General features: G+C 37.3%; 1 protein-coding gene across 2 annotated transcripts in view; it reads right to left on the reverse strand.

Annotated features, from left to right (window-relative positions):
- UNC13C (unc-13 homolog C) overlaps positions 1-27,446 on the reverse strand; it is a 599,404-nt gene that overhangs the window by 101,572 nt on the left and 470,386 nt on the right. For both annotated transcript variants that reach the window (XM_044230120.1, XM_044230119.1), the window contains exons 23-26: positions 20,490-20,586; positions 19,663-19,806; positions 11,335-11,412; positions 6,795-6,872 (exon numbers count right to left, since the gene is read on the reverse strand). In XM_044230120.1, coding sequence (XP_044086055.1) covers positions 6,795-6,872; positions 11,335-11,412; positions 19,663-19,806; positions 20,490-20,586 — 397 coding nt within the window. The remainder of the gene's footprint in view (positions 1-6,794; positions 6,873-11,334; positions 11,413-19,662; positions 19,807-20,489; positions 20,587-27,446) is intronic.

A 27,446-nucleotide genomic window follows, 5' to 3' on the forward strand; every position in this document is an offset into this window, starting at 1 on the left:
CGCAGAATTTTAGAATTAGAATGAATTTCAGAAACCATACAGTACCACTCCAGCTCGTTTTTACAAGCAGGAAAACTGAGGCAATGTGCCATGCTCTCTGACATATCTGGGGACACATGAGGATTGAGAAGCAGAAGTCTAAGAAGCCTTTTTTTTTTTTTTTTTTAAAGGCAGTCTCTCCTGAAAACCCTCATTAAAAAAAAATAAGTAAGTATAATAACTGGACAGAGAAGGAACTTTGGGCTTTTTAGCTCCGTCTATTGGCTGACTAACCATGAAACCAGACAGAGTAGGATTCAGTCAGGGGTAGAAGAAACAAGACACAGAACTGATGTTCAGGAATTATTCTGTTAAAAGCCGCCTTTATACCCTGTCTCGCTCTGGCTTCCCTGTTCTGCTGTCTGGATTACTGCATCCATCTGCTGTTTAGGTGATGTGAATGTGGTCTGTTCAGTGAACTGGACTGAGTACCTGTTGAGCATTAATCAGTGGGGACACAATTCCCTCAGCCATTCAGCCATTTGCATGAGGTGCCGAAGGGCCCCCGAAGCAACCACGAGAAGAGAGCAGGAACTGGCTGGGTTAGAGAGGTGAGCTTGTCTCGTTTGCATGGATCCATGGTTTGTGAAGGCAGACAATCACAGTAGAAGAGCATCACAAGACAATAAAATAGGCCCATTATAGAAAATGGCAGATAAATTCTATTTTTTTTTTTTTTTTTTTTGCCTCCCTCCTGGCTGTGGCTTGAATTCTCTTTCAAATTTTATTAAGGTTCAGAGACAGGTGAGCTTCAAAAGAGGCCCGATGGCACAAGAGTGACCCTGTGCTCTCCCGGGAATGCTCTGGGGAATGAGGGTGACCAGCAGCACCTGCTTCAATCTGTACTTCATCGTGACCTGGGTCACCCGCCCAGAAACTCTTCCAGAAACCTCCTAGATAGCGCCTTGCCTTAATTTCACAAGCGTAGCACCTAACTGAACTTTCCATGGTAGAGGCACTACATTCTTAATCATATTTATTAATCACCTCTATGCGATTTGCCCTTCTGGCCCTCATTATTCTTTTAATTTTCTATTAAGTCCGATTTGTTAACCATAATTGTAGAGATGACTCTGAGGAGAGAGAAACCCCGTAAGAGCTGAATGCTGCTGGAATGAAAGGCCACAGCCTCAAACGCTCACTTCTCCTTGTTATCTGCCATCATAAATCTAAAAATAGCTGCTCGCTCTTACTGAATTCAGCCAGAGGACAGCCCACCTTTGCACTCTGTGTACACATTAAGAGGTTAGAGGTTTCAGTTTAGTTTTCGAATTGTTGCAGGGCAAGATATAACAGTTACAACTTTCATTTAAAAGGTATTTTTAAATTTAGAAAGTATTGGGCTGGGGGGCAGTGGGGGGAGGTGAGGGGGTCTCCAACTCCCAAACTTTATTACTTTAATTGTTCTGACTCCATTAATAAACTCCCATCTCAACTCTTGCTGCCCTACGGATTCGGTAAATATAACTGGCAACAACAGATTCTTCTATAAAATAGGGAAAAAAAAACTTTGCAAACTGTTTTAGGAAACAATTTTAGAACTAAAAGGGAGCTACAACTAGTTTCCATTGTCTATTTTCTTATCTAAGACATCTGATGCATATGTTATAATTTGCTTTGTAATTGCTGGAAAAGATGAAAATAGTAGATTCTCATTAAGGTATTAACTAGTGAGTCATATCACTATTTACATTAAGAAGAAAAGGTGAGACAGATCAGAAACTTGAACATAAAGCTTAGCCTCCATACAACGTCACCACCTTTCGATAAGATTATATGTGAAATGTAAGCATAAAGTCTAAAATGTTAAAGAGAAATTCTGAATGTTAATTTATCACTACTAATTGGTCTCCTATACTTATGGATTACTGCATGCCCTAATACAACAGGATATTTGCCTGTATGACTGCACGCTGTCTCAAGGCCGATTCAAACATATGGTATCATTTGTGTCCTCAAGATTCAAAACATTAGGTAGATCAGTCAAATATGTTGCCCATATTAGGCAAAGGGGCACTCAGAGCCATTTCCTAATTACTGGATAGTTGTTCTGAAAGCAAAGAGAGGTAATTCTCAAAATGTGGTCCCCTGAGCAGTAGATCAGCATCAGCTAGGAATTTGTTAGGAAAGTACATAATCAGGCCCCGCCCAACCTACAGAATCAAAAAGTCCAGGGATGGAACTCAGCAATGTGTGTTTTAATCAGCAACCCAGGCAGTTCTGATGTATACTGAAGTTCAAGAACTATCAGCGTCAAGTATTATTTCCTTTAAAACAGTGCTCTTTCAATCCCCCTGTTGTCAGCAAGTATAAAGTTAAAAGGATAATGCTCAGAAAAATATGATAGGGGTTCATTTCTGTCCTCTCCAGTGGGGATTTGCTTCGCTGAAGACGAAGTCCTTACAGCTAATAGGTTTTACAATGAATTTCAATCAGCTACATGCATACACTTTTGGGTCAGATGCAGTTTCTAACTCTTCAAATTCAACATTAAAAAAATGAAAAAGCATATAGACAATGTTTTTTTGAAACAAAAGTGTAGTTAAATTGCTCATGAAAATATACACATGTTTAGGATAGGTGATGTTATGTTCCAGATTCCATGGCACTGTTCAGGAAAGTCTACCACGGTGAAATGCAACAAGAAATTCATTATGTTTTTGAGACACAGCAATGAAAATAATATTGCCACTGTGCCTAATTAGTTTGCTTTGTGGCCAACAGAATTAAGAGAATTTAGGTAAGTGAACAAATGCCCTTATTTCCCCTAAATGTCTTAATGATGACTAACTTCTAGCATTTGAAATACTGTCTGGAAGTTAGCAGAGTTATGGACAATTATGAATTCTATCATTCAGATGATTGTGCCAATACAATATTGTGAAGGAGTAATGCCTCTTCCGCTTACAGAGCGTGGTCATAATTCTTCTAAGTCAATTACTACAAGTTCTCCAGAGCTCCATAACAAATACCTACGACTTCCTGAAATGAAATTAAATTTTGGATTATCTGATTTTCTTTCTCATGTACTTACACAAATTAGATTGCAGATCAAGGCAATGCAACGGAGTCCTTTTCATAGGCTGTAGCAATATTATTTTTAAGAAAAAATGAATACAGGTTGTATATTTATTTGCAGTTGCTCTACACTCAATTATACTAAGTTATACTGAGTTTAATAAGCTATTAAAATAATGTAAACCAAAGTACATCCCTTTTACTTTTGAGGTAATTGAGCTATGTGAGAATGATAAAACGATCATTCACCAGTAATGAAAATTACTACCTGGCATCCCGACAATATTTTTGCCATTACTATGTCTTAAAAAGACTGATAATGAAGCAGGGCGATTGTGGGGCACATCATTTAACTTCCAGCACAATACCGGGGCTTGGCTACTTCATCTGGTTTAGTTAATGTGTCCAAAAGCAATATGCACATGAAAAATCACATGAGATGCTTTATTAAGGAAACACACACACACACACACACAAGACTCCAGGCCTCATTTCTAAGATTATACTCGCTTCATGGCCCATGTGACTTACTATGTTTTTTATATTCTTTACAGTGATCAGAGTTGTCATGTCAAAACATGCTCCTCGTTTTTAGACAAGAAAGCGTGTGGGAAAGTCACAATAGAGGAAAAGAAATTTAGCGGGTTGTTTTTCTCTTTTCTTTCTAAGTAGGGCGCTAGATAAAAAAAAGAAAAAATGTGCCCACATGACGTCCAGGATATCCTGCATGCAGGTGGTAACTGAATCTGGTTAGGACTGCCTGGGAGCCCCCGACAGGAAACAGCCTCACTCAGAGACTCAGAGAGTTAGGCCAACTTGGACTCCAGAAAAAGAGGTTTTTGTTTTGTTTGTTTGTTTGTTTGTTTTTCCTGCCTTAAGGAAAAAAAAAAAAAAAAAAAGTTTTCAACATATTTGTTTCCAGAGGGAAAAGAGGCTGATCCTATTAGCAGAGAAGAGCTACCCCAACAGTGGAGGTTCAAGCGGCAGAGAGCTACAGCATCAAGCAACCGGGCCTGCCAGGGGTGAGCACTTGGCAGGGGTGGGAGAGGCGAGCCATGCTGCTGTTAGGGGCCAGCGGAGACACACGTGGCATCCAAAACGATACTGAGCAAGTACATAAGCAATTCATCGTTTGCTAATTAGACTTTTGCAGCAAGAAGTGCACATCCTAGCACAAGCGGTAGGGGACAAAAGCTGAGAAACTCCTAAAAGGAGAAGGAGGAGGCAGGAAAGCTTCCCCCAACACCACCAGTCAAGGTTTTATAAGGAGTTCCAGGGTGAGAGAAGAACCGGCGTCAGGACACACTGCGATCCCTCTCAAGGCCACCGAGCAGAGCATGCCCGCATTAAGTTCCATATAAACCTCTCATATCAAAGGGTCACTTGTGTCATTCTCGGTAAAATCCTTTTCCATCCTTATAAAAGCCCCCAGTTAAGCAACCCAAGTCCATCCTGCCATCTGCAGGTAACTGATTGTTATTTTGAGGTTCTGGTGCCCTGAGGAGGTCGAGTGTGGCAACGAGCAACTCTAACATAAATCTGTGTCAGTCACGGTTCTTTCTTGTGGGAGGTTCAACGTGACACCCAGACTTGAGTTCAGGTCTTGCTTCCTCCTGACCTTCCATCAGTCCCCATGCCAGTGCTGACTGGGAGTGCTGAAAGCTTTTTCCAGTAACAGATGATGAGGTGAAAGTAGAAAACATAAGATAAAAGAAACTGTGCGTAGAAAGGAAACAGAACATCAAAAGATGATGGAGAGAGGAAGGGAAAGGATGTATATGATTTAAATGCAGGAAAAGAAAGGAGCTGGGGTCCTTGCTGCCCCCTAACAAATTACAGTGTTAGAAACTGGACAATTATTTCATTCACTGAATTGCATTTTCCCTTTAAATTATATATGAGGAATTTAGCAACTGACCTTGCAAGAGTCATGAGAGTAGAAGGCATGAACCCCAGGATTTCTTTCTTCATCACTTTCTCCAATAAGAAGAGTCCTTTGATTTAGCTATAGAGTTGTATCTAAATTTTTCATGTGAAACCCACATACTGCCAACTGGCCATTTTATGCTAGGTAAAGTATCCACTCTTGCTTGGTGAACAAGCTGCCCCACAACATTTTTGGTTAGTGAGCAGCATGGCCCACAGAGCTTCCTGTAAGGACAGGTTTGCTTTGTCTTATTAATACTCAGCTCAGCTGGCTATTAGTCACATTAGAGTCCAACAATGGAAGAGAGTAAGGAAGCAGAAGTAGCATTAGGAGAAATTTCTGGAAATATGGCATTTTAAATATAACTTTATCCTTCCACAGTTTATGGTCTTTAAAATTCAGTAAGAGGCAGAATTTCCCACAAGAAATCACTGATCTCTTCATGGCTCTTCAAACAGTAAGTGGACTTAAAGTCTGAATATAAAACATCACTCCAATTAAAAAGGGGCTCTCCAACTATGATCCCCAGTTGTTTGTGCTCACCTAAGTCAGCAAAAGAATTTAAAAATGAGGCTCATGTCCTCACACTGCAGAAACCACTAACACTGTGAGGAAATGGAGCCGTATTTTATACAAAATAAACAGACACTGAAGCAGAAGCACAACCCATGAAAGTTCATTTTTGAAGTTCTGTACCTTCTTCACACACAGATCCTAGTGCTTCTCATTTGTAGCACCCTAAATGGCAAGTTCAGTTTCAAAAGACTGAGGCTCTAAGAGAGGGAAATGGACAAATGGGTCCTTGGGATTAACGGGCAACATCACACGTGAAGAAGCCCACTCTTAAAAGAAGCATTTTCAGCCTTATAAATTTAGAAGGAAAAGGGATCTTTGCTTCGAAATCCAACCTCGCTTCACATACATGTTGTACACTTACCACAATAAGGAACACGGTAATTGAAATCTGAAACAGAAATATTTCTACATTCTAGCTGCCCTTGGGGTTGTTTTAGGGAGGGGGTGGGGGTGGGGGACAATGCCAACCCCATGACCTTCCCTCTTGGCACCAACTCCAGTCCCCAAGTCCCTGGACGCTCGCGGCGGTTCGTGAAAATCTGTGGCAACAGCAGGAGGCAGGTGCACAGCTAACATTTCACTGTCTGCCTGATCCAAACAAGCAAATGAGAACAAATCAGAAGTGCAATGGTCTTTAGGTTTGGGGGAAACAGCCAGGTAAAGGATAAGATGCTTACTATCACAAACCTCATAAAAGAATCTTTCTCCTTCCTTCTTCTGCTCAGGGAATGGCAAATCAAAGATGTTGGACAAAGACACGACACATTACAGACACAGCACATAGCACATTTTGACAGAGACTTTTAGATGTGGACAATAAACCACTGATACATCAAAAATTGCTAGCACCACAAAACGCATCTCAGAACAAAAAGTCTGATACCAACTTGACATTGCGCAATACGGTGAAAAAAAGATCTGTAGTTGGTAGAACTGTACACATCATTAGCATATATGTCCATATTTGTGTACATACAACTACATCTATACATACACACTACAGAAGGCTACAGGCCATCTCCCTCCTGCCATTCACACTTCTAAAGCATTTACGTTCCGTATTCTGTTGTGGTTCATGATCACTTCAGTTGTTAATGGTGTTTTAGAGTATTATCATATCCTGTCTTTAGTTAACTCATGTAAAATACTTGACTGACACTTTCCATAGCAAAGAGATACGCTGCTGATGATCTCTAAGTAGATATTTGGTAAATACAGGCATAAATATACCCACCTCTTTCCCTCCCATGGATTCAAACATTTTTTCCAGCTGGACTCGCAGTTGCTGAATATTGTTCATCAATATACAGGGCTGTAAATAAAGCAAAAAAAAAAAAAAAGTGGTGTGAGAATCCTTCATACAATTATTGAGTTGAATTATTGAATAAGTTTACCTTAAATGTGATTTAAGTATACAACTATCACTGATGTCCTATTATATTTGGCAATAATCCTCCTATTTTCATTTTACTTTTTAAAAGTTAAGAATGGAAGGGGGAAATGTTACCATTTTGGGGAATGCAATTCAATAACATACCCCAGACGATAAACCATAGGGGACTTACTACTACTATTTCTTTTATTATTAACATTGAGACAAATTCTGTTTTTAGATACTTACTTTAAGAAAAAGTTAATAGTTTAATTTTGCCAGTATTTCACATTTAAAAAACCAAAACACTATTTGAATTTTAAAAATCCAGGGGAGGGGAAAAAAAAGACACATTTAATAGACTCTCTTTGGCTATAGATAAAGCCTGCACATTAGAACTCAAGGCCTTTAATTATCTGGCTCTAAACTAGTTTTTCCTTCCCAACTCTGTCTACTGAAATATGAGTAACTTCCACTTTACGCAGCTTATTCCCCCCAAAACACCTGTGCTTTCTAGACTCTGACCTGGCTTGCCATGTGGCCTCTTCACCTGAACCTCACTGCTATCGGAATCACATCCATCATTCCAGATTTGAGCTTTCTCTTTCCCAGACTATATCCCTTTGTCACTCACTTGACATTTGTTTTATTTGACTTTACATTTATATTGCTTTTCACTGTCTCACCCACTGACCTTAAATGCACCATGCATGCTGCTATGTCTTCTGCTTTTTCTTAATCCCAGAGTCCTCACAGAGCTTTCCACAGAATACATGTTTAAAAATGTTGTTTGATGCCACGTTTCCAAAAAGGTGGAAACAGAACAATAACATGCAGGTGGAAAGCTTTGTGACAGGACTACATATGAATTTAGAATAATGGGAATTAATTTATCACTGGAAAATGGAATTGAGAATAGTTATATAATAATTTATATTTCTTGCATTCTGATTCAAAAAGCCAGTTGATTTGGGGGAGGAAAAGAATGAAAGAAAAGAAAATGGATATATCTTCCAAGTTTCTGGGAAATGAGCCAATAAGGAATTAGAGAGGCATAGAAACTAGGACTTAAAGGACAACAGGGAGGTGTTAGCACACATCAGTGGAAAGATTTTATTATTGCTTCAACCACATTACTGACCTTTGAAAAACTTTCTACTTGATTCTTAAAGTGACCACATCCTAACTTCGATTTATGAAAACAATTTTAAACTTTGATTCTGTTCCTTTGATTCCGGTCATATAAATATTTTATTTCTCTAACACAGATATCTAAGATTTATCTGCCATAGATTCTGTTCAATAAGCTGAACCACAATATTCCACAAATAACTCTGGTCCCCAGCTGTGACTGAGAGCCACTTGCTCTAGGCTTAAACTTTCCGCAGTATGCATGGCCAGAACTTTCAGGGATTCAGCATCCTGACCCAAAGGCAAAGTGAACCCCCACTAGGGGATGGGGTCATTGGGATTTTTTTTCTTTCTTTCTTTTTCTTTCTTTCTTTCTTTCTTTCTTTCATTCATTCGTTCTTTCTTATCTCTCTCTCTCTCTCTTTCTTTCTCTCTTTCTTTCTTTCTTCCCTTTCATTGCAGAAGGGGAAGATTTGGCTTGAATTTGACAAGGAGAAAATGAAGCCCAAAGAAAGAGCAGGACTCTTAATGAGAACCAGGAAGAGTGCATGGGTAAATGTTGTATCACTCTGCTCCCCATGGATCTAAGTTAGCTAGGAAGACTCTTCTATGATTATTAGATATTAAGTTTATCTTTTTTTGGCACATGTAACAGTACGTTACTACCCAAAACAGTACTTTAGTACTTTAGTGCCCTGGTTGTATAAATAAAAACCAACCTCCAAGTCTTTTTAATATGACTATTTCCAATGGAAAAGAAAAACCAAGAAGCAAAATGAACTATAGGCTCACTTAATATGACAATTTCCAATGGAAAAGAGCAACCAAGAAACATAATAAATAATATGCATGGATTGCTACTGACCCCAGGTAAGGCTACATATAGAAAAAAGATGCAGTCATCTAGAGAGAGAGAAAAATAAATATGAGACTCTTCTCTTTCATTAAGATTTCTCTGACTTTGAAATGTTGAAATATCAATTTTATGGAATCAATTTATCAAATCATTACTGAGTACTGAATTACACAAATCTACCTTAAACCTAATCTGGAAACCACTTTTATTTTAAGCACCTCTGTAGGTACTGAAAACAAAACAGAAAACACACACAGTAAAGAGAATAGTAACTTAATTCAGAAGTATCATTTGTTGATGAGTTTAATTAGATAAAATAATCTATGTTGAAGTTGTCATCTTTTTATTTGTATACAGTTTGGCTTTTCCCATAAAAATATCATAATGCATTTCATATGATCTAAATCTGTAACAAAGTTAGGAACCTAAACTATAATGAATATGAAATTTGTGTTGGGACTAGGGCCATTTCTCTATGACCAAAGTATGTTTCTGAGTTGAAAAAGGTTTTTTTAAAATATTAAAAATCAAATAATTCTGATTTATATGTATTGCGGTGCTATTTTTGGAGTATGAGAAAATGGATTAAAAAAGTTGTGATCCATTTTCAAGGTGAAACATCACAGCTAGAGAAAATATATATATTCTGTTACAGACATTCTAACTGTCATCTTTAAATCTGAATCCTGGGAAAGCAAATGTTAAGGGGTATCTCTCTCTTTAAAAGTTTCTAGATCAATTTGCAGATGTTATAGGCATATGCCCATAAATATACTGAGAAAAAATAACTTTAATGTTCTTGATACTGAAAGAAATAGTTATATGTACATGCACGAATCTACAAGAGAATTTCTTCAATTTATCTCAGCTGAAAGCATACACTAAGCTATTGCTATTCTTTCATGGAGATACTGAAATGATGCTTGGTATTTGAATGAGAGTCTAGGACTCATTAAGGTATCAGGAACTAGGAAAGAAAAGCACTGAGGAAAAGTTCCTGTGTTGTAATATTTGCAAGGGTGTTTTCTTTCTTTATAAATACTTGATTTTAAAAGTATAAAACATACAGAAAAATACAAAGAATAATAAACATTGATATATGATTTTTCTCCCATGTTTTAAAAAATAAACTACAGAATGTTAACTCATAATACAGCAAAAAATCTGCTGTCTTTAAGGTTGTTTTTCTTTTCTGAATGACAAGAACTATCCCTGGTAATTCATAGCTACCTTTTAAAATTTTCAAGTTGGCTATCCTGATATAATCAGAATTTAAATCTGGCACTGTTTCGATTTTCAACATATTACTTTCCAAATGTATTATGAATTTAATTGCAAATATACAGTTTCAGTAAATAAATATCCTGTCTTGTCTATTAGAGTATAAACCAATGGCGGTTAGAAATCACTGCTGAGATATCTGCAAGTTTTAATAAAATTTCTGGGCAGCATATTAATTTTAGAGAAAGAAGCATCTTCTGGGACCCTCGAGAACCATTAAGACTGACTTATATTAATGAGCTGTCAGCCAGAGGTCAATGAGGTTTCACCGAGAATTCTCTTTTAGACTTGCCTGATCGTGGGAACTAATTTTTTGAGGAGGAAAAAACTGATATTCCTCCTTTAAAATCCTGTTTTAAAAAACAAAACAAAACTGATTTTCCTCTTTAAAAATCCTCTTTAAAATTTTTTTTGTGTTTTAAAAACATTTCTATAATGTTACCAATATAATTCTCCTAAAATGACATTTGGTGAATAGGAAAGATTTCACTTTCAACCACAGACTACCACTGATTATACTCTATATCACTTAAGTTTATCTTGCTTTAGTTTATCTCTTGGTGCCTTTTATAAAGTTGCAGTGCTGATTTCAATTTCATAAAGATTTTCTTTCATTTTGCTAATTTAATTTTTTTCCAGTGTTCCAAGATTTTCTTAATCATTAGAAAAGAAAAGGTTAAGTTAATCATTTAGAGGAGAAACCAGCATTACTTCTTACACGAACTATCTTTCTCAATTTATTTGAAAGCTGAAAGAAAAACTGTACTCAATTAAATTGTACCAGTGTCCAAACTATGTGACTGGTATCAACATAAACACGTTTTTAATTCCTAGTTCTCTGCTTCATTGTTTTATGATTATGTGGGTTTTTAATTGTTTATGTGAGTCTTCTCCCTATGTCACGGAAAACCACAAGTTGGCTTGGCATTGAGATGCTTTCAACCTTCCCCTGATTGCTGTACTGTAGCCAGATCAGGATTCCCAGAGAAGTATTCAAACAATTTCTTGAGATCCCTATTCCCTATCACCCTTGAAAACAGAAAGAAAGAAAAAAAATCTCTTGCTTACTCATTTGTTTTTTAAAAAATGGATCTCAACTGAGGAATACGTGAAAGCAGACACAGGTTTACTTACCACATTTTCCTTATCACAATATGAACTGAAGTCACTTGATAGGATCGCAGCATACTGAAGCAGTACTTTATTGATAGTCTAGAGGAAAAGCAGGGAATGTACCTGGTTAAATGTATCCAGTTATATACGCACTAGCCAGCTTAATGCTAACCAGGTAAACTTTTCACGTCTTTTTCAGCTAAGAGAGGGACAGATGCAGTGATTAAATGTATACCCTTGCCAAAAAAAGGATCTCAAACTACCATGCTTAGATAACAATTTGTAATATTTCTGAGTACATGTGAAAGGTATTCTACATGAACTCATTAATTCATTCCATTTTAACATAATCTGCTCCATCCTGAAATTCTTTATTTCTAACTTTACTAAGTACGCAGAAGAGACATGATTTTGTGGCAGCCTCCTCTATGCTTGGATGCTTACTACCTAGTGACCCTAATGCTCTTTTTGTCCCCCCCTTAATAACTGAACTTTTCTTTTTTTCTTTTTTTTCCCCCAATTTATTTATTTTCAGAAAAAAAGTATTCATTATTTTTTCACCACACCCAGTGCTCCATGCAAGCTGTGCCCTCTATAATACCCACCACCTGAACTTTTCTTTGACTCCTTCCTCTTGGTTTCCAGTTCCTACACCCCTCTCTCATCCCTACCACACATACATTTAGCATGCCAAAACTGTTGTGGTAATTTTCTCAACTTTCTACAATGTTCCTAAATACCTTATACAATTATAAGTGGTGTCAGAGCATTCCTGTACATGCCCCTTAGTAATGAATATTTTCAGTAATTTCCTATGATAAGGAACCTTACTAATATCAAAGACCACCTCTGAAGACTTTTGTTGTATCACACTATTTCAATACATTTACCTTTAATTTACTAAATTAGTTATTGGTGCATTATTTCCTAAAAATGTTGCCTAATTTTTGCCTTTGTTCTGTCCTCTTCATCCTAATTTTGCATTTACCTTCTCCATTTAATAACTATTTGTGAGCTGAAGGATGCCCTCTGTTCCGCTAGTTACGTAAAATAAGGAAAAAACAAACACATGTGTTAGTTAAATTCTATTTCAATTACTTCAAGATACATTGATGAATTTGTATCCTACCAGTTTTACTTATATAGCTTGAATGATCATAAACCAAATGCAGACATGGTTTTCTTAGAAGAGAGAAAGCAACACTAACTATAGATAAAGATTATCTCTTTTCACAGAAAACCAAGGACAAAAAAAACTTCTGTTTCCTTTTTTGTATGACATATTCATCTGAATTTTCTTTGTGGCTCAGGTCAATTCAGGAGACACTCTAAACATCTCTCCTTTAGCTTAATCTCTTACTCGACAAGCCTGAATTCACCAAACGGAACTATGAACTTGTTTTATGGGCATTTAAGATCATGGTGAACACCTGGAAGTAGGGATAAAACGGAGAAAGAAAATTGATATTTTGTGGAAGTACAAAGTATCATGGTAATATGCATCAGTTTAAATAGAAAGTTGGCCTTGGAAAATATAAAATCTTATCAAGCAAAAGACCAGTAAGTCTAGAAAAACAGATGGCTGATCAGACTGAAGTATCGTCCAAATGCAGCTGTTCAAATCTGACTTCAGATACAATACTGAAATTCACTTTGGAGCTTACCTGTGAAGTACCAATTCACTCATACATAAAAGTACTGCTTTCAACGTACAGGTTCTAATGACAGTGTAAACCTCTTTAGAAACATTTCATTATGTGGTAAAAACAAAAAGGAAGACAAATCAGACTCGAGGAACTTGTTGTGACTCAGAGATTCTAACTAGCTCCAGAGAAAGTGTGGAGAGCAGAATCCAGACACTCATTTCTGATTATTGTCAAGGTATCCCCCACAGCCCAGCACCTGACTCTGCAAGAAAATCCTGGTCCGCTCAGTTCCCTTGTGGGGACAAGGAAATGATCCTAGGATCTCACATCCACTAACCTACAAACACCAATGATTGTTAGCAATCCGGGATGAGCTGTGGGCTGAGGAGGAGAGCTCAGCCATGTAGGATATGGTGTAAAGCCTTGTGCCCGTGGGAGTTGTGGATACACTGGCAACGAGAACATCCATTTCTTTACTAATGTACAAAGTACGCTTGATAAAAGCGCTCACGCGCATTTTCACTCTAATTTATTCAACAAAGTAAAACCATTTCAGACATTATTTCTTTAATACCAGTAAGTAGTTACTTGAGACATACTGACCTAAGACACATCTCCTGCTGCCTCATAAGCATCACTTAGGAACTTGTGGAAGTTCCAGGTCTCTGGTCGTCTCCCGGGTCTACTGAGTCAGCAATTCTGGTGTGTGTTAAGAAGCCCCCAAGACGATTCTGATGCAAGCTAAAGTTTGAAAATCTCAGTCCTACTGAATGCACAGCAAGGTGGAGGATAACTCTTCAGAGAGAATCTGTTGATGGAAAGGGTACCTAGCAAAGCCTGGAAGACAGAACTTCTTCCAGAGTACGCGGACTTGGCTAATAATGACTTCCCTCTGTGGGACTCTTGGGCTTCAGAAATGGGGCAGCACAGAGCGAGAGGCAAGAGCCTAACAGAAGCTGTTTGCATTATGTTCTGAAAGAAAGTAGAGTTTACATGGAGAGAGAGTTGAAGTATGGATGATTCTTTTATGGGTGCAGCAAAGGAACTGTCATTCAAAGAACTCCAGATTAAACAGTGACGTTCTAACAGGATTACGGTGGTGAAGCCAGGGATGCTCTGCTTTTACAGATCCAGCAGGGGGACTAAAATATCTCCATCCTCCCTCTGCTCCCATTAGTGGCAGCTAGTCCTGTCACTGAGGGGGGAAGCTGTCAGTCAGTCAGTAGGATCTCCTGAACTACTGACATGTGTTAGTAGTGGGCTAAATATCTTGTCAACACCACCAGTCGGTCCCTCTAGGGTATGACTCTTGCAATTAAGAACCCTCATTCAAAATCCATCTTTTCAGGGGGCTTTTGGTATTAGCAACGCAGGGAAGACAAGAGCTGTAGTATCCGTTCAGTGACATTAGAAAGTCACATCGGTGCTTTCTAGCACTGTCTTTTAACACACACAGCATAACGCAGAATCCGCACCCCCCTCCACCCCCGAACTGCCTAGGCTTGGCCCAGAGCATAAAAAGAAATGTTGAGATTCTGCTCTCCAACTTACCAATGGATTCGTGTTGACACCAGACTAGGAAGGTAGTATGGCTTAGTGGTTAAAAGCATTTCACAAACCATGCCATTTCTAGTTGGGTGCTTGTTTGATGTACTTAAATTTCTAAACTTATTTCATCATTTGAATAATTAGGAAAAATCACAGTACCATTGTCACGGGGTTGTAGTGAAGAATAAGGAAGAGATTATTAGCACATAGCAATGTTCAATTAATTATCATCATTACTTTACGTTCCCAAAGAACAAGAAATACATGCATCTCATTCAGCATTGTATCTCCAGAGTCCCTGAACACTCAATAAATAAATAAATAGGGACGCCTGGGTAGCGCAGTTGGTTGGACAACTGCCTCCGGCTCAGGGCGTGATCCTGGAGTCCCGGGATCGAGTCCCACATCAGGCTCCCAGCTCCATGGGGAGTCTGCTTCGCTCTCTGACCTTCTCCTCGCTCATGCTCTCTCTCACTGTCTATCTCTCAAATAAATAAATAAAATCTTAAAAAAAAAATAAAAATAAAAATAAATAAATAAATAAATAAGAGAGAGAGAGAGAGAGAGAGAGAGAGAAAGAGAAGCAGTAAAGCCATAGAAATATCCATGGCCTGTGTACATTCTTCACCTCTCGTCACAGCTATGAAGCACTTGATTGGTATATTGAGTCTTATATATGCTTTAGTAAGGACAAATTATCCTTTCAAGCCCCATTTTACAATGCCAAATCTTCCTAACTGTTTGCAGATATCATTAATTATGTCTTTTCTCTGAGAGATAGTTTAAATCAATATAAGTCCTAGGAAGAGAATGTGATTTCAATATTCTGATACAAGGATCCCAATTCCAAAAAGGATAGGGTTTTCAAGACCAAAGGTCCCATCTGACGAAACAAGACGAATTCTAACAGTCTGAAGTTACGGTGAAATAGCTAATTATATTAACCACAAAGTCCTATCTTCATTTTTATGATTTTTTAAAATCATTGCAATAGAATTTATCTTTCAATGAAAATTACCAATTTCTGCTTTCCCAGTAAATGGGTTTTTTTTTTCCTTACATGATTTCCATGGACTGATAATTGGTAGTATTGAATTTACATGGATTAAGAATATTTTAGGTGTTTAAAAAATTTTTTTTTAAGATTTTTATTTATTTATTTGACAGACAGAAATCACAAGTAGGCAGAGAGGCAGGCAGAGAGAGAGGAGGAAGCAGGCTCCCCGCTGAGCAGAGAGCCTGATGTGGGGCTCAATCCCAGGACCCTGAGATCATGACCTGAGCGGAAGGCAGAGGCTTTAACCCACTGAGCCACCCAGGTGTCCCTAAAAAAATTTTTTATTGTTCCAATAAAAGCTCACATTTCCTCAGTGACACAGGGAGCCTAATTCTTTTCTCCTCGCTTCAAAGAAGGCACTTTCCTGTGTGGATTCTAACATAACCCTCTTTGTAACCTCCCACTCCTTTACACTTTCCTGTAACCCACTTGTTTACACGTGGCTGCCTGCAACCTCACAGCTACAGAAAGGTCAAAGGTACGAAGGAGGGGAGGGTGGTCTGGAGCCCAGCAGCTTGAGCCTGGGAGCCCTTTTCCTCCTGCTCTCTCTCCCTGCTTCCACACCTCCACCTTATATAACCTGCTTCCTTACTACTCAGAGGGTGAATTCTAGTTACTTTTCTAATATTGTGCACCATTTAATAGTATGTCACTAAATATATTAACTCTGAGATTATTAAATTCTCCATATGACTCTGCTTCCATGAGTCCCACAGAGTTCCAAGAATAGTATGTGACACACTTTTTTCAACAGTATCCCTAATGACCCCATTTCATTCTTCTCTTGGCAGTCACCCAAAATGCGGCTGCTTGTCAAGAAAAGACAGTGATTTTTTTTCCCCCCAGAATAATTCTTCTGCAGAGCTTACTTGCAGGTTTTACCACACTGGGAAATTGAAATCGGTGGCTACCAAGAAAGTCCCCTCTGGAAAGGATCAAAGTAAAGGATTTTTACCTATTATCTTTAAAAGCAGGAGGTTACTTTTGTCTATCTAATTAACATATAAAGACTAGAGTTCAAAGGTTAACACTACTTGATGGTTACTTAATGGTAAATAAATAATATAATATGGTTTAGGCTGATAGCTTACTTACCTAAAGGCCTACCTTGGCTTCTCATTTTCTTTTCAGCCTTTTGATTTTTTTAAATTATGTGATTTCAATATTCTGATACAAGGATCCCAGTTTTCTACTAAAACTGTTTCCACTTTTCCTGTTCTTCCAGACTCCTTACAAGGAGGACCTAAATGTCCAACGGTACAATTCCATCAGCTCTGTACTAATCCTATGCTTTTTTTTTCTTTGAGATCTCTCGTATTTGTCTGGGGAGAACCTGAGTCACAGAATGGAGGAGGGTGACAAAGACTCTCTCCTTGACCAAACTCTGGCCAGGCTACCTCCAGGCATCTCTCAACCAGGCCTCAACCTTGGCCTATCAAGACTTGAACAAAACGGGGCCACCTGGGTGGCTCAATTGGTTAAGCCTGTGGCTTCAGCTCAGGTCATGATCCTGAGCCCAGAACCCTGCACTGGGCTCCCGGCTCCGCAGGGCGTCTGCTTCTCCCTCTCCTCTGCTTGTGCTCTTTCTCCCTCAAAGAAAGACTTGAACAAAACAGTAACAGCTTCTAACCGTTTAGGGCTTCCTCCCCGGAAGGATCCCAGATCCCCTTGAAGTGCCTACCTGAGGAAACTAACTAGTGTCTTTATAAGAAAAGCAAATTTGGGCATGCGCAGAAACACCAGGGGAGCATACACACAGAAGAAGAACCATGTGAAAACCCAGTAGGAAGGTTGCCATCCCTAAGCCAAGGTGAGAAGCCTGAGGAGAAACCAAATCTGCTAAAACCTGGGTCTCAGACCTCTCCCAAACTGTCAAAAAGTACTTTTCTACTTTTTACGCCACTATTCTGTGATATTTAATTATGGCAGCCCTAGAACAGTAATATACTTTAAATATTTTACAAGTTAACTGAGTTTTGGCATTTTCTTATTTTTTAACATGTCAAAGGTATATATTTATAAATATTTAAATATAAATGTATATACATATATATTTATTTTATATATTTATATATAAATATTTATATATTTTATATCTATATATAAAATTTATAATATTTATAATATTTATACATAATATATATGTATTATAATATATTTATATAAATATATAAAATAAAATATATATAAAAGAAAACATATATACATATATATTTTATGCATTTATATGTAAATACATATAATATATATGTATATATATACACATATATATAAGAAAGCATACACACACACACACCCCCACACACACATATATGGTCTTTTAACCTCTGAGATGCCCTGTCGATAGCATTTGACTTTGCCATAGATTTGGCACTCCCATTATAAGATTTTTTTGTGGCCAGAGATAATGCTTATTCATGGCTTCACCTCTCAAAGTGACTAGTAAAGTATGCAAGTGAGGTAACAAGTAAAACTGTGGAGACCTCTGCTATCATCCAAACTGAAGGGCAGTCAGACACAGCACCACATAGGTCATTCCCCTACATCACTGTCCCTCATGTCACTACCCTGCTTAAAATCCCCACATGTGCAGTGTTACTTGGGTTGTTCAGTTAAGATTAACTTTAAACTTCATAGTTTGGACAGCAGCGTTCTGCAAGATTTAGACCCATCTTCACTCTCCCACTTAGTCTGTCATCTAAGAAAACTACATTTTATAAAAATGAAATGTGGAACTAGAGGGTATCATGCTTAGCGAAATAAGTCAGTCAGAGAAAGACAACTATCATACGATCTCCCTGATATGAGGAAGTGGAGATGCAACATGGGGGGTTAAGGGGGGAGTAGAAGAATGAATGAAACAAGATGGGATTGGGAGGGGGACAAACCATAAGCGACTCTTAATCTCACAAAACAAACTGAGGGTTGCTGGGGGGAGGGGTTTGGGAGAGGCGGGTGGGGTTATGGACATTGGGGAGGGTATGTGCTATGGTGAGTGCTGTGAAGTGTGTAAACCTGGCGATTCACAGACCTGTACCCCTGGGGATAAAAATACATTATATGTTTATAAAAAATAAAAAAATAATAAAAAATGAAATGAACTGGGGGGCACCAGGATGGCTCAGTAGGTTGGGCTCTGCCTTCAGCTCAGGTCATGATCCCGGGGTCCTGGGACTTAATCCTACATTGGGCTCCCTGCTCACTGGGGAGCCTGCTTCTCCCTCTGTCTGCCACTTCCCTTGCTTCTATTCTCTGCCTTTCTCTGACAAATAAATAATAATAATAATAAAATCTTTAAAAAAATGAAATAAACTATTCAGACTCATACTGTAGTTAATGGCTGATTTGAAATCATTTTCATGATTCCAAGTCTAATATATTTTTCACTATAGTACACTGTATGTTAAGAATACTTGCAATTTAAATATGAAATGCTAAGGCATACTTTCAGCTAAGAAGCACTGTAACTAAAATAAATAATTTTGCCATTCCTCGCAGTCTCTTCAGTTACAAATGACTTAGTCACTAATGTGAATGACAAATAGATTTTTAAAGAATAATAAATCCATTTTATGAAACAAGAAGGGCAGGGACTAATGTGAATGACAAATAGATTTTTAAAGAATAATAAATCCCTTTTAAGAAACAAGAAGGACAGGGACGCCTGGGTGGCTCAGTCGGTTAAACAGCTGCCTTCAGCTCAGGTCATGATCCCAGTGTCCTGGGATCCAGTCCCACACCGGGCTCCTTGCTCCACAGGGAGCCTGCTTCTCCCTCTGTTTCACCCTGCCACTCTGCCTGCCTGTGCTCTCTCTGTCTCTGTGTCAAATAAACAAATCAAATCTTAAAAAAAAAAAAAAAAAAAAGAGCGAGAGAGAGAGAGAAAAGGAAAAAAAAAAAAAAAAAAAACAAGAAGGGACAGAAAGAAAGTCAGATGACAAACCTGGAAACCAAACCAATAGGTACTAGAATTAGAAATGAAAGTGGGGTACTAGAGTCAGAGAAGACTACAAACTGCATCATCCTTCAGGTTCTGTGCAGGAAAATAAAAACATCCCGCAGTCCCAGAAAAGAAAGCATTCGTTCCCTTTAACCTACCTTCGCAAATCTTCTCATTAAGTGAGATAATGCTTCAGGATTAGGGCATTCCAGTTTCTTAATAATCTCGAAGCTCTGATTAAGCTGGGCGAAGACATCAACCACAGAACAAGAGAAGAGGGCATGATCCGATGTCTGCTGGAACTGAGGGGAGAGAAGAGGAAACCAGATGAGACCATCCCAATAAGCACATTAGAGGGAGTGTGGCAAGAGGCGAATCAGTTCACATAAATAACTCGGTCTCCTGTATCATGTGCCTTCATTTCACGTGCCTTCTTTTCCTATTTAATAAGATGCTTATCTGTTTGAAAATCGTTTGAAAATCATTCATGTCCTTTTCTGGAAAATGTATTAGAACTTGTATCACGGGGCAGGCTGCTCTTAATTGGTTTCTCCTTTGTGATACTGAGGGACTGGTTCTTTTTATTTCTTGTTCCCCATAGATATGAGAATGGTTTAGAAAGATATTATGACTCAACACTTAAGTTGTTCCAGAGAGGTTTGGAGGGTGTCTGCTCCCAGTCTTAAAATCCTGGAAAGGTTTCAGGACAAGGAAGTTTGTATAACCCTACTGAAGTTTTAGACTGCAATTCAGGAGGTAAAAGAATTGTGGAGCAAAAGGGGGACTGATTTTCTTTTTTTAATTTAAACAATTCCCTAAGGTTCCTACCAGCCCTTTATAGTTGTGTTTTACATTTATTTTGGTCATTAGAGGAGTAAAATAAACCTTAAATAATAACAACGAGCCTAACAATTCCCATTATCTTAAAAATGAGTTGCGTGAATGAATCTTGACAATAAGCAGTCTTAAAGTAATTTAAACTCACTCCGTCTTTTTTGTCTCTTCCTAGTGCTCCATGAAGGAACTCCATTGACACATCTTCATTTTCATCCAGCCACTGCATGACAAAAGGCTCAAACCACCTAAAAAAATTAATAATGTCACATCCCATAAAAGATATCACTTGCACATAATTAACACTGAATATTGCTCTTTTCTTAAATGAGAGTAATTCAGGACCAAAAATTTCTTTTTATTCCCTGTTTTGCAGTTCTGTTTTCTCAGAGACTGTTAGCTTTTACTTCATCAAACACATCCCTGTTTATTTACTTTCAATGTCTATCTCTTTCTTGGCTCCTCCCATACTTTAAATATGCTTAGTTCCCAATTCCTACACTACAATGTCCTTCACAATTCAAAGTCCTGTACAATGTACATCTTGTGTGCTGACCCCTATCGTGCCATTCTCTCACTTTTTAGTACTTTACGGATGGGCTTCCTTTCATCCATACCTACTTGTTTCCTGTAACTGATCCTGGGTGCCCATCTCTGGCTTGTTATGATCTACAATCCACCTGCAGTTGTGTTTTGTGAACTGTCAAAGTTTCAGAGTTCTTTTTTTTCATGTGGAGGTATAATTGCATAACACCTTTTATTCAGAAAACCATTCTTTCCCCCCTTGCCTTGAATTGCCATCTTGGGTATAAATTAGGCAATGGCATAAATGGGTTTGTCTCCAGACTAGTTTGTCCTATTGGTCTCTTTGTCATGAACTAACACCACACCCTTTTAATAAGTCTTGATAACTGATAACAGCTCTCTAGGGGTTTTTTTTCCTTCCTCTTCGACACTGCCTTCGTGATTCTTAGTCTTCTGTATTTCTTTATACATTTTTTGAGTGAATCTGTCAATTTGCACAAAAATACCTGCTGAAATTTTTACGGGATTGCATTAAATCTCTAAGTCGATGTGGGGAGCATTCCTCTCGTTACAATAATGTATCTTTTTAGGAACACTTTTATTTCAGTTCATCTTAAATTTCTCTTAGTAACATTTTATAGTTGCCAGAGTAGAGGGCTTGCACATCTTTCATCACCATTTGTTTCTCATGGTTTTAATGCTATTTAAATGGTATTGTTTAATATGTAATTTTCTAACAGGTTGTGCCTACTATATAGAAATTTAATTAGCTTTTATATAGACTTATTATAATCACTTTTTTTTGAGAGAGAAAGAGTGTATGAGCATGAGGGGAGGGGCAAAGCGAGAATCTTAAACAGGCTCCAAGCTCATCATGGAGCTCTACCCAGGGCTCGATGTCACTACCCTGAGATCATGACCTGAGCCAAAATCAAGAGTCAGACACTTAACCTACAGAGCCACCCAGGAGCCACTTTTCAATTCTATTAGTTATCCTATAGTTTCTTTTGGATTTTCTAGATATACTATTATTATGTCATAGATAAATATTAACAACATCAACATACACTTTTATAATCATTATACTTTTCTACCCCTTATTGTATTGCATAGGACTTCTAGTAAATTGTTAAATAAAGGTGATGTTATTCGCTGTCAGTCTCATTCCTGATTTCAGGCAGAAGCTTTCAAAATTTTATTCATAAGCATAATGTTTAGAGAGGAGATAAGATGGCAGAGTAGGAAGATCCTGAGCTTCTGTCCTCACACCAACACACCAAAATCTACAATTGCATATAGAATCATCTCAGAGAATGAAGTAAAGAGTAATAGAACAGATTTTTTTTACAGCTAAAGATATAAATAAAATGTCACATGGAGACAGTTAAGACAAGGAGAGGTGGTCCAGTCAGGACTCTACAGTGAGATCCACCGGTATAGAGGCCTTTCCTGAAGAATAAGGAAGTCTAAGGCTCCAAAGCTCAGAGAACCTGCACTGGGAAGAGGAACACCCATATCCAGGAGAGCCAGAAAGCAGCAGAAAACAGAAACTCCACTCAATCACAGTCACCCACACCAGAAGCCTGACCCACACGAGGTCCAACACTGCACACTTGCACCTCTAAAGCAGTTATAGTCTGGTCCCTCAGCCATACAGGTCAGGGTCAGTCTCCACTCACCAGCACGCCCATAGCAGTTGTAGTGGGGCCTAGCAGACATTTGTGCCAGGGGACAGGCCCCCACACAAGCAATTATTCACTAAAAACCCAACAACAACCTCCAGCCATAACAGGAATGTGCATATGAACACAGAAGACACCCCTGGGACAGCTGGCAGGAGACCAGGGAAATTTATGATACTGGGTCCCATAGCACACCTTCCACATAAAGCTCCTCCTTGAAGACCAGGAGAATTAGCTGATCTAAACACAAAGAAGCATAATGAGAAGACAGAACAATATGTCAAAAAATACGACAGAAAGAACAAGACAACCCTCCCGCACAAAAGAACTAAGTGAAATGAAGTGACTTACCAGATAAATAGTTCAAAGTAATGGTTGTAAAGATGTCTACTAAACCCAAGAGAAGAATGAATAAATACCATGAGAAGTTCAACAAGGACAGAAAATATTAAAAAGAACCAATCATAACTGAAGACTATAATAACTGAAATGAAAACTGTACTACAGAAAATCAATAGAACATTAGATAATGCAGCAGAATGGATCAGCAATTTGGAAGACAAGCTAGTGGAAATTATCCAAACTGGACAGCAAAAATAAAAAGGAATTAAAAAATGAGGATAGTTGGGGCACTTGGGTGGCTCAGTTGAGTAAGCATCTGACACTTGATTTCAACTCAGGTCATGATCTCAGGGTTGTGAGATCAAGCCCCATATCAGGCTCTGTGCTCAGTTTGTAGTCTTCTTGAGGTTCTCTATCACCCTCGCTCTCTACTCCTCCCCCTGCTCATGCTCTCTCTTTCTCTCTCTCAAATAAATAAATAAATCTATCTTTAAAAATAAGTAAAAAATAAGGATAATTTAAGGGCCCTCTAGGACCTCAAGAATACTAACATTCATTGTGTAGTTGTCCCAGAAGTAGAAGATAGAAAATGGGACAGAAAACCAATTTGCAGAAATAATGGCTAAAAATATCCCTAAACTGGTGAAGGAAGCAGACATCCAAGTCCAGGAATCACACAGAATCTCCAAAAAGATGAATCTAAAGAGACCCACACCAAGACACATTATAATCCAAGTGTCCACAGTTAAAGATAAAGAGAGATTCTTAAAGGAGCAAGAGAAAACAATTATTTATGTACAAGTAAACCTCAATAAGACTATTAGCTGATTTTTCAGCAGAAGATACAGGCCAGAAATAGTGGCACAATATATTCAAAATGCTGAAAGAAAAACAATGACAACCAATAATAATCTCCCTGGCAAAATTATCACTCAGAATAGAAGGAAGCATAAAGAATTTTCCAGGAAAGCAAGAGTGAAAGGAGTTCATCAACAACAAACTGGCCTTCCAAGAAATGTGAAAGGAACTTCTTTAAACATAAAAGAAAAGGCTATAGCTAGAAAACAAAAAATAATAATAAAAAAATCTCAGTGGTAGAGGTGAATACATAGTAATGGTAGTGCTTCTACCATCAACACAGCTAGTATGAAGGTTGAAAGACAACAGTAAAATCATCTAGAACTACAATAATTGGTCAAAGGGCACACAAAATACTTACATGTAAAATATGACATCAAAAACAAAAAAATAGGGGAAGAGTAAAAATGTAGTGCTTCTGGAACATGCCGAACTTAAACAACTTAAAGTAGAATGTACACTTAGGATATTACATATGAACTTTGTGATAACCACAGCCCAAATACTTATAACAGATACACAAAAAGAGAAAGAAATACAAACATAACACTAAGGAATGTCGCCAAATCCCATGAGAAGAGAGTAAGAGAGAAAGAAACAGAAAAACAAACAACAACAACAACAAAAAAAAAACTACAAAAGCAACCATAAAATGGTTGAAAAAGAAAACAATCATAAAATGGTAAGAAGTACATATCTATCAAGGGTTACCTTAAATGTAAATAGATTAAATCAAAAGATATAGGGTGGCTAAGCAGACAAAAAACAAAATCAAAAACAAGACTTCTCTATATGCTATGATAGATTCACTTCAGATCTAAAGACACAGACAAACTAAAAGTGAAGGGATGGAAAAATCTATTCCTTGCAAATAGAAACAAAAAGAAGGCTGTCGTAGCAATACTTACATCAGACAAAATAGACTTTAAAAGAAAGGATGTAACAAGAGATAGAACGGGGCATTACATTATGATAAAGGGTTCAATCCAACAAGGGGATATAACACTTGTAAATATCTATATGCCCAACATAGGAACTCTTAAATACATAAAAGAAATGTTACTAGACAAGGGAGAAGTTCATGGTAATACAGCAATAGTAGGGGACTTTAACACTCCAAACAATAGAATGATCATCTAGGGAGAAAATCAGTAAAGAAACATTGGCCTTGAACAACACAGTAGACCAAATGGACTTAATGTGTACACAACACTTCATCCGAAAGCAGAAGAATACACATTCTTTTTAAGAACACATAGAACATTTTTCAGGATACATCACATGTTGGGCTGCAAAACAAGTCTCGGTAAGTTAAAAAAGACTAAAATCACATCAAGCATCTTTTCTGACCACAATGGCATGAAACTAGAAATCAATTACAAAAAGAAAAGTGGACAAAACACAAACACGTGAAAACTGAACGACACCATTATAAACCAGTAAGTCAATGAAGTAATCAAAGGAACAAAGAAAAATCCTTGAGATAAATGAAAATGGAAACAAAGAGTCCAAAATCTATGGGATGCGGAAAACACAGTTTTAAAAGAGAGGTGAATAGTGATACAGGCCTACCTCAAGAAACAAGAAAAAAAAATCTAATCTTATACCTAAAAGAAAAGAAAAAAAGAACAAAGATCAGGGTTAGTAGAAGAAAGGGAATAATAAAGAGCAAAAATAAATAAGATAGAGACCACAAAAACAATAGAAATAATGAAACTAAGGGTAGTTCTTTGCAAACATAAACAAAATTGGTTAAATCTTTAGCTATGAAGAAAAAAAAAAGAGGCCCAAATAAATAAAATCAGAAATGAAAAAAAAAAAAGTTACAACTTATGCCACAGAAGTACAAAGGCTCATTTAAAAACTAATTATGTACCAACAAATGGGAAGAAATGGATAAATTCCCAGAAATACGTGATCTTCTAAAACTGACTCAAGAAAAAATTGGAAATATGAGTAGACCAATTATTAGCAATAAAATTCAATCAATAATAATAATAAATTTAAAAAACTCCCCAAAGAAGAAAAGCCCAGGACCAGATGGCTTCACTGCCAAATTCTACCAAAAAAAAATTTTTTTTTTAAAGATCTTATTTATTTAACAAAGAAAGAGACGGCGAGAGAGGGAACACAAGCAGGGGGAATGGGAAAGGGAGAAGCATTCCTGCATTTTTACTTCCTTCCTGCTCGGCAGGAAGCCCGATGTGGGGATCAATCCCAGGACCTGAGCCAAAGGCAGATGCTAAAGGATTGAGCCACCCAGGTGCCCCTGTACAAATATTTAAAGAGGAGTTAATACCTATCCTCAAACTATACCAAAAATTAAAGAAGGAATGCTCCAAACTCATTCTATTTTCTCAGTGTTACTCTGATGCCAAAATTAGACAAAGATAAAACAATACAGTAACAGGTCAATATCCCAAATGAACATAGAGGCAAAAATCCTCAACAGAGTATTAGCAAACTGAATTTAAAAATACATTAAAAGGATCATATACTGTGATCAAGTAGGATTTATTCCAGGGATGAAAGGATGGTTCATTATCTACAAATAAATCAATGTAGTACCACATTAGCAACAGCCAAAAAAGAAAGAAAGAAATCAAATAATCATATCAATAGATGCATAAAAAACATTTGATAAAATTCCACATCTACTTATGATAACAACTCTCAAAAAATGAGTATACAGAGAATATGTGTCAATGTAATAAAGACCATATATAACAAACCCATGGCTAATATTATACTTAATGGTGAAAAATTGAGGGTTTTTTCCTTTCAGACCAGGAACTACACAAGGATGCCCAGTCTTGCCACTTGTTTTCTATACACTATTGGAAATCCTAGCCACAGCAATCAGATGAGAAAAAGAAATCAAAGATATCCAAATTGGAAAAGAAGTAAAACTGTCATTATTTGCAGATGATGTACTTTGTCTAGAAAAAAACATTATAGACACCACTGAAAGACTATTAAAACTAATGAATTCAGTAAGGTTGCCAGATATGAAAGTAATGTACATAAATATGTTTCACTTCTATACACTAATAATAAACTATCAGAAAGAGAAATTAAAGGAAAAAACCCATTTACAACTGCATCAAAAAATACCTAGGAATAAATTTAACAAAGAAGTTTAAAGAACTGTACTCTGAAAATAATACATTGATAATAGAAATTGAAGATGACCCAAGTAAGTGGACATATATACCATGTTTGTGATTTAAAGAATTAATGTTGTTAAAACGTCTATAATACCCAAAGCACTTACAGATTCAGTGCAATCCCTATCAAAATTCCAATGGTATTTTTTACAGACTAGAGCAAATAATCCTGAAAATTGTATGGAATCACAAAAGACCCGAAATAGCTAAAGGATATTGAGAAATAAGAACAAAGCTGTAGGTATCACTATTCCTGATTTCTAACTATACTACAAACTATAGTAATCAAGCACACACACAAAAAGACACAAAGATCAACAGAACAGAACAGAAAGTCTGGAAATAAACCCATGTTTCTATATGATGAAGAAGCAAGAATATCCAATGAAGAAAGATAGTTCTTCAATAAAGGTGTTAGAAAAACTGGACAGTTACAAGCAAAAGAATAAAACTGGATTACTTTCTTATACCACACACAAAAATATACTGAAAATGTATTAGACTTAAATGTAAGACTTGAAACCATAAAATTCC

This window comes from Neovison vison, chromosome 13 (assembly GCF_020171115.1).
Source record: "Neovison vison isolate M4711 chromosome 13, ASM_NN_V1, whole genome shotgun sequence".
Taxonomy (NCBI): Eukaryota; Metazoa; Chordata; class Mammalia; order Carnivora; family Mustelidae; genus Neogale; species Neogale vison.